The following is a 9,060-nucleotide window of genomic DNA, read 5'->3' as shown; positions in this document are numbered from 1 at the left end:
TACGTCTGGAACCCAAATTACACACTATGCTTAAGTAGCAGCATATCCAATGTGTACCTACCAATGAATTAGAACTCACTAAAATTTAAAACCAATAGTCTCTTTGCTAAAAATTATTTTATATATATATATAAAGCAAATAAATTTTATATAAAGGGGCCCACTCTAGTAGGTATAGCAAGCTAAATCTATGGCTGACCGACTTTGAAAATAAGAGATAAAAAGACAGATAAGAAAGTTTGCAATAGAGATAGAGAGAAAAGATGAGTGTTTGGTGGTTAGAAAAAAATGAGAGGAAATATTCTCTTTAGCTTTCAATTATTTTTGGTGTTTTTTTCTCTTCAAATCAAACAAATCTCTCCTCGATAACAACACTAGCTCACCAAATTTACAAGTACTAGTCATATTTTTATGTTTGTATAATTCTTTTTGGATGCAAACTTCTCACACTTTTGTGTCTGAATTTTGGGTTCTTTCTTTCTTTCTTTCTTTCTTTCTTTCTTTCTTCTTGTTTTGGCTGAGTCTGATACACAGGGGATTTGAATAACACCAAAGAATTAGTCTGTTTGTATTTGAAGAAGCTGTTAGGAGTCATCAGCAGCCTAGCTAGCTAATTGTTAATTTCTTTTTGGTTTTTTGCACCGTTTCAAAGATAATTTGGAATCTTGATGAGTTAATTTCCAGCAAGTACCCTTTTGCAAAAGATGTCTGGTGACGTGTTTTCTGCGCTTAATTCAGCTTCTGCAACATTCTTTCATCAAGAACCCCAACTACTAAGCCCTAACCCTAGCTCCGATAACTCCAAACCCATAGTAATTGCCAAGAAGAGAAGAAATCTACCCGGAACTCCTGGTAATTAATTTATTAATTCATAGATTATGATATTTTTAGTTTAACTTTATATAAATTTTTGTGGGTTTTAATTTGAACAGATCCAGATGCAGAAGTTCTTGCTCTTTCACCAAAGACACTCATGGCCACTGACAGATTCTTCTGTGAAATCTGCAACAAGGGTTTTCGAAGAGACCAAAACCTGCAGCTTCACAGAAGAGGCCACAATCTTCCATGGAAGCTGAAGCCAAGAGCCAACAAAGATCAAATCAAGAAAAAGGTTTACATATGCCCGGAAAAGACCTGCGTCCACCACGACCCGGCCCGAGCCCTCGGAGATCTCACCGGAATCAAGAAGCATTTCAGCCGGAAACACGGCGAAAAGAAGTGGAAATGTGAGAAATGTTCCAAGAAATATGCGGTTCAGTCAGATTGGAAAGCTCACTCGAAAACTTGTGGCACTAAAGAGTACAAGTGTGACTGTGGCACACTCTTTTCCAGGTTAGTAATTTTTAGTTTACACCTAATTTGGGAACATCAATAGAGAATTAAATGCCTGCATGACTAGCTTTTGAGTTTTTGATGTAATATTGTCAGCAAATGATTGGGTAATAAATATTGTCTTTGCACATGTACTATAGTCTATACTACTACTACTACTTTGTATTTAAATCGGTACATTCTTTGATTGATTGGATTTTTTTTAAATAATATTTAATACAGGAAAGATAGTTTCATCACGCACCGTGCTTTCTGTGATGCCTTAGCTGTGGAAAATTCAAGAATATCATCAATTGGTTGTGGAGTTAATATTATTAATGATCACAACTTGAGAAATGATCATGAATTCAAGAATCCAAATCTGATCAATAATATTCAATTACATCATCAGCCAACCGGTTTCGCCACCGGATATAGGCCGGAATTTGCCGCTGGAAATTCAGTACTCTTCAATATGGATCAAGATGATCATCATCAGCAGCAGCAGAAGCCAAGATTATCACTTTGGTTGGATCATAATAATAATCCTAATCTCCTGATGCCAGCTGCTTCAAGTTCAAGCAATAATAATTTGCCTGAAATGATGTCGATAAGTACTACTTCCGGTCATGACATTTTCGGGTTAAACTCGTCGATGGGAAATTACTCAAATATTCTGTCCATATCTCCAAGCTTGAAGGAGGAGCCAGCAGCGATTATAAGCTGCTGCAGCAAAGGGAACTCAAATACATTAATGGTGGCCAATTCACTGTCGTACTCTCATGATCAAAAGCAGATGATGAATCATCACTCAAACTATATTTCATCCTCAATGTCTGCTACTGCACTTCTACAAAAAGCAGCTCAAATGGGCTCGACTAAAAGCAATAATATTCCTCAGACGTTCTTCGGCAACACAACCGGAGTGATGCTCAATTCTCCGAATTCTTCCCATCAAAACAGAAGCGAATTACATGGGGTTTTCAGCACACTGCCGGAGAATACGATGGCTGGTTCATCCATGAATTTCGACGCATCAAGGGGGATGATGAATATTAATAAGTCTGCAGAGCCGCCATCGATGATTCAGAGTTCAGTGTTCTTGCATGGCGTGGGGCGTAGCAGCTTGACGAGGGATTTTCTTGGAATGGGGGGCGATGTGGTGCCTTTCTTGCCGCAATTAGAACTCGCCAAATTTGCTTCCATGGAATCAGATATGGGGATGAACCACTCCACCACTAGTAATAATAATAATCAGTAACGTAACGTACGTGCTTTTTTCTTTTTATTATTATTATTATATAATTCTGTACTCCGTAATCCGTATGTCTGTATATATATATATTGTTACCCACAGTTTTCACGTGATCATACAATTAAGAGAAATTTATGTTTTTTTTTTTAAATTTTAAGAAATGTGCGAGTATTATGAAAAGGCAAGGAGTTCGATCGAACGAATATTATAAATAATAATAATAACAACAATTTACAATAACAACAAAACAAAAACTATTAAGAGATGTTTTTCCGAGTCAATTTTGTGAGATGAGTCATCTATATTCGACGACTCATGAAAAAAAATGTTAATTTTTATGACAAAAATATTGTTCTATTGTAAATATACATGAGTCGGTATAATCTAACCAATCTAACAGATATTAATTATAGATCAGTGAAATCGTCTCATGTGAAATATATTATAATGATGATGATGATGCAAGAGTTATTATTAATAAACACTTTTTGGTGATTATATTTTTATAATTTCAACATTACGTTACTTTACATTTTCATTAGAAATAATATTATAAACAAACTCAAAACCACGACAAAATATCCAAATCTACGACAAAATATCCAAATCTAAAAACATGATTTATTTTGAGTTTTGAAAGATAAATTTAACATAAATTATTAAAATATTAATTTTATTGCAAAAAGCATATAAACTTATATAGAATAACACTCTATTTTTTAAAATTTCAAAAAAAAAAAAAAAAAACTCTATTTTTTACACATACATCGCACGTATTCCGATTATCATCAATAAAAAGGTACAAGACAACCTTATCTCCTTAGGTTTCCACATAAAATCAACGGTTACATCACCTCCATGCGACCATGCATGCCAACCTAGCAAAGCAAAAACCAACCCATCCAATTCTGCCACATACTATTATAATTATAAGTTTTTTAAAAAAAAAAAAAATTTATTGATGTTGAAAAATATTATTATTATTAATATTATGTTGAATATTGAATGTTGAATGTTGAATATTGAGTTGTAAAATGTGAAAAATTAGTGTGTGATGATGTAGATGATGATGTATTTATTTTTGGACTAATCTCAATTGTGGATCTATAAATAGGTCTTCATTTGTGATGAAAAATATAATTGAAGTTGAGAGAAAAATATTATAAAGTGTAGAGTTTGATATATTTTGAGTTTTGGAATATTTACTTTTTACCGTAAAATTTTACTTTTTCACAACACGTTGGAAATGCCGTAATGAAAAATGAAAATCAAAATCAAAGGCATAGACCAGATTTTGGTCGTGGACGAGGTCGAGGACGTGGACGTGGACGTGGACGTAAAAATGATCGCGGTCGTGGTCGCGGCCGTGGATATGAAAATAATAGAGATAGTTACTTCAATAACTCATCTCAAAAGAACGTCGCGAACCACCCACCAAAAAGGCAGCATGAAAACCCGAGTGAAAATGAAAATCACTCAAAAAGATCTGAGAGTGTTTGTTATAGATGTGGCACTCCAGGACATTGGTCACATATTTGTCGAACCCCTGAGCATCTATGTAAGCTTTATAAAGAATCGACAAAAGGGAAAGGAAAAGAGACCAATTTTGTTGAAAATAGTGACCATTTAATTGGCTCAACTAGTTTCAATGCTGCAGATTTTTTGAATAATTTCGAAGACATTGATTAAAAGATTGGTGGGACTATATTGTAACAAATTTGTATTTTTAATATTATAAAGCATGTTATATTTTGCATTTGTATTGTACTTAATTTTTCTTTATTGCATTTTTTGTGAAGTTTGATATGGAAAATGCTATGAGCAAACATGGAAATAATATCATGGAAATTTGCATACCAGATAGTGGTACAACACACACTATTCTGCGAGATGAAAGATATTTCTTGGAAATAAAACCAACAAAAACAATGGTGAATACCATATCAGGTCCTGTAGACTTGATTGAAGGTTGTGGAAAGGCACATTTTTTGTTACCTAATGGTACAAAATTTCTGATAAATGATGCTTTATATTCACCACAATCGAAAAGAAATCTGTTGAGTTTTAATGACATATACTCTCATGGGTATGATACTGAGACGATAACTGATGAAAATCAGAAATATATGTGTCTTACCACATATAAATCAGGAAAGAAATATGTGGTTGAAAAATTATCAATGCTCCCTACTGGATTGCATTATACACATATAAGGCCAATCGAATCAAATATGGTGGTTAATAGTTCTTCAATATTAACAAATTGGCATGATCGATTGGGACATCCTGGTTCAATAATGATGCGAAGAATTATTGAAAATACGCATGGTCATCCATTGAAAGACCAGAAGATCTTTCAAAATAATAAGTTTCAATGTAAAGCATGTTCTCTTGGAAAACTTATTATAAGACCATCGCCAGCTAAAATCCAAACTGAATCACCCATATTTCTTGAACGTATTCAGGGTGATATTTGTGGGCCAATTCATCCACCATGTGGACCATTTCGATACTTTATGGTATTGATCGATGCCTCTAGCAGATGGTCACATGTATGCTTATTGTCAACTCGCAATGTGGCATTTGCAAGATTGATGGCTCAAATAATAAAATTGCGAAATCAATTTCCCGATTATACAATCAAGAAAATAAGACTTGATAATGCTGGAGAATTTACATCCCAGACTTTCAATGATTATTGTATGTCAATGAGAATCACTGTTGAACATCCTGTTGCTCATGTTCATACACAGAATGGATTAGCTGAATCATTGATTAAACGTCTACAACTGATTGCTAGACCAATGATTATGAGAACAAAACTCCCTATTTCTATATGGGGACATGCAATTTTACATGCTGCGGCATTAATTCGCATCAGACCAAGTGCATATCATAAATTCTCCCCATTGCAACTTGCATTTGGTAAAGAACCAAATATCTCTCATCTGAGAATTTTTGGATGTATGGTGTATGTGCCTATTGCACCACCTCAACGATCAAAAATGGGTCCTCAAAGAAAAATCGGTATTTATATCGGTTATGATAGTCCATCAATCATTAGATATCTTGAGCCTCAGACAGGCGATGTGTTTACAGCACGCTTTGCTGATTGTCATTTTAATGAAGAAATCTTCCCAGTGTTAGGGGGAGAAAAGAAACACATCGAAAAAGAAATCACATGGTATGTACCATCATTGTTACATTTGGATCCAAGGACCAAACAATGTGAGAAAGATGTACAGCAAATTGTGCACATGCAAAGAATTGCAAATCAAATGCCAGATGCATTTGCAGACACAAAAGGGGTAACAAAATCATATATACATGCTGTAAATGCCCTTGCTCGAATTGAAATTCCAAAAAAACAAATTGAAGACACTCATGATGTCATAAAACGCTTGAAGCGTGGAAGACCAGTCGGTTCCAAGGATAAAAATCTTCGGAAAATAAAAGGCATAGAGAAACACGACGATCATAAAATAGAAAATGGTGTTCCAGAAGAATCACCTGATGATAAAAATATTCTGTCAGAACCACAAACTGACGAGAATCGTGAAATCTCTATCAATTATATTAATACTGGAAAAATATGGAACCGAAAAGACATAGAAGATATTGATGAGATATTTTCTTATAATGTGGCTTGTGACATCGTAAATGAAAATGAGGATCATGAACCAAAATCTTTTGGTGAATGTAAAACTCGTCATGATTGGGTCAAATGGAAAGATGCCATCCAGGTTGAATTGGATTCGCTGAATAAACGCAATGTTTTTGGACCTATAGTCCTCACACCTGAAGGTGTAAAACCTGTTGGATACAAATGGGTTTTTATTCGAAAGTGAAATGAGAAAAATGAAATAGTCAGATATAAAACTAGACTTGTTGCACAAGGTTTTTCTCAAAGGCCTGGAATTGATTATGAAGAAACGTATTCTCCTGTTATGGATGCAATTACGTTTCGATATTTGATTAATTTGGCAGTGTCTGAAAATTTGGAAATGTGTCTTATGGATGTTGTTACAGCTTACTTATACGGATCACTTGATAGTGATATATATATGAAAATCCCTGAAGGATTTAAGATGCCTGAAGCACAAAGTTCAAAACCCAGAGAATTTTATTCTGTAAAATTGCAAAGATCATTATATGGGTTAAAGCAATCCGGCCGAATGTGGTATAATCGGCTAAGTGAGCACTTGATGAAAAAGGGATATGTAAATGATCCAATATGCCCTTGTGTTTTCATCAAGAAAACAACATCCGGATGTGTAATTATTGTTGTATATGTTGATGATTTAAACATCATTGGAACGAATAAAGAAATTCAAGAAGTTATGATGTACTTGAAGGAAGAATTCGAAATGAAGGATCTTGGAAAAACCAAGTATTGTCTGGGTTTGCAAATCGAACAAAAAAAATGTGAAATTTTTGTTCACCAGGAAAATTATACAGAAAAGATCCTTAAAAGTTTTAATATGGATAAATAAAATCCATTAAGTACTCCAATGGTTGTAAGATCATTAAACATAGAAAAGGATCCATTTCGTCCATGTGGAGATGATGAAGTTATTCTTGGTCCAGAAGTACCATATCTAAGTGCCATTGGTGCCCTTATGTATCTTGCAAATTGCACTAGACCTGATATATCTTTTGCTGTAAATTTATTGGCAAGATTCAGTTCATATCCAACAAAGAGGCACTGGAACGGAATTAAACATATATTTCGTTATCTACGAGGAACAACAGATTTGGGACTTTTGTACTCAAAGGACGCCAATCAAAGTATCATTGGTTATGCTGATGCTGGATATTTATCTGATCCACATAAGGCACGTTCTCAAACCGGATATGTATTTACTCGTGGAGGCACCGCAATTTCTTGGCGTTCACAGAAACAAACACTCGTAACAACTTCTTCAAATCACGCTGAGATTATTGCGCTACATGAAGCAAGCCGTGAATGTGTTTGGCTAAAATCAATGTCACAACATATCCAAAATTCTTGTGGATTATCAGTAGACAAGAAGCCTGTGACGTTGTATGAAGACAATGCTGCATGTATTGCTCAAATGAAAGAAGGATACATCAAAAGTGACAGAACAAAACATATACCCCCAAAGTTCTTTGCCTACACTCAAGAGCTTGAGAAGAATAAAGATATTGATATCTGTTATATTCAATCAAGTGAGAACTCATCAGATCTCTTCACAAAGGCACTTTCCACGACGATATTCAGAAAGCATATATACAACATTGGGATGCGCAATCTGCGGAATATGTGAAGAATCACTCATGTTAACATGAGGGGGAGTTTACGTGGCTGCACTCTTTTTCCCTTACTATGGTTTTTATCCCACTGGGTTTTTCCTAGTAAGGTTTTTAACGAGGCAGTATAAAACACGTAATGAAGACAGTCATCATATCACGATCATCATCACAAGGGGGAGTGTTGAAAAATATTATTATTATTAATATTATGTTGAATATTGAATGTTGAATGTTGAATATTGAGTTGTAAAATGTGGAAAATTAGTGTGTGATGATGTAGATGATGATGTATTTATTTTTGAACTAATCTCAATTGTGGATCTATAAATAGGTCTTCATTTGTGATGAAAAATATAATTGAAGTTGAGAGAAAAATATTATAAAGTGTAGAGTTTGATATATTTTGAGTTTTGGAATATTTACTTTTTACCGTAAAATTTTACTTTTTCACAACAATTGACACATTCTTTTCTTACAATTGTTTCACAATAATCAAACTATGGGAATTTAATGCAAAAGCGTTTCATAAAATCCGACATAGACAATTGAATTTGATTTAAGGACAACTTGAAAATAGGTACTCAAGACAAACAAAAGTTTGAGTTTAGTATCTAAACATGTAAGAACATGTCAATCATAGAAGCATAATCGAATCTTCATTCATATAACATAACTATTCATTTACAGCAATATCAAATCAATCATATAAATACATTCATAGCTTGAATGACATATAATCGCATGCTAGCATTTATAAACGCATATTCTAAACCATAAAAATTTCATAGAGTTTCATTTTCCAAAAATGCCCTTGTCGTTATTTTAATCATTTTTATTTCTTGAATTATCAAATGTGGAATCAGATTCAAAATCTGATTCACTTGATTCATCAATATAATAAATATTTTCACCGTCGGATGAAAATTCAATTGTTTCTACTGGATAGAATCCAATAGTATATATTTCTTCAAGAAGTTTAACTTTATTTTTCTTTTCGTTTCGTTTTGGACATTCATTCGCATAATGTCTTTCTTCGTTGCACAACCAACATGTGCAATTCTTTCCTTTACCCTTTGGGCAAGGTGGTTTTTTGTTATCAAATTTTTTATAAAATTTTCTTTTATAAGGTTTTCTGAAGAAATTCCTTTTAAATTTCTTTTTCTTATAGGGAATAAATTTTCTATTAAAAGATTTATAAGGTTTATTAAATTTATTCTGTT

The 9,060-nt window shown here is 33.6% G+C and overlaps 1 protein-coding gene across 1 annotated transcript; it reads left to right on the top strand.

Annotated features, from left to right (window-relative positions):
* Positions 1-240: 240 nt before the first annotated feature.
* Positions 241-2,691, top strand: LOC140875176 (zinc finger protein JACKDAW-like). Its single transcript, XM_073278770.1, has 3 exons — positions 241-852; positions 933-1,332; positions 1,555-2,691. Exons 1-3 carry the CDS (start codon positions 705-707, stop codon positions 2,570-2,572), a joined length of 1,566 nt encoding a protein of 521 aa, XP_073134871.1. The 5' UTR covers positions 241-704; the 3' UTR covers positions 2,573-2,691.
* Positions 2,692-9,060: the final 6,369 nt, after the last annotated feature.

Source organism: Henckelia pumila, chromosome 1 (genome assembly GCF_033568475.1).
Source record: "Henckelia pumila isolate YLH828 chromosome 1, ASM3356847v2, whole genome shotgun sequence".
NCBI classification, from domain to species: Eukaryota; Viridiplantae; Streptophyta; class Magnoliopsida; order Lamiales; family Gesneriaceae; genus Henckelia; species Henckelia pumila.
This window is presented reverse-complemented; position numbering and strand designations above follow the sequence as displayed.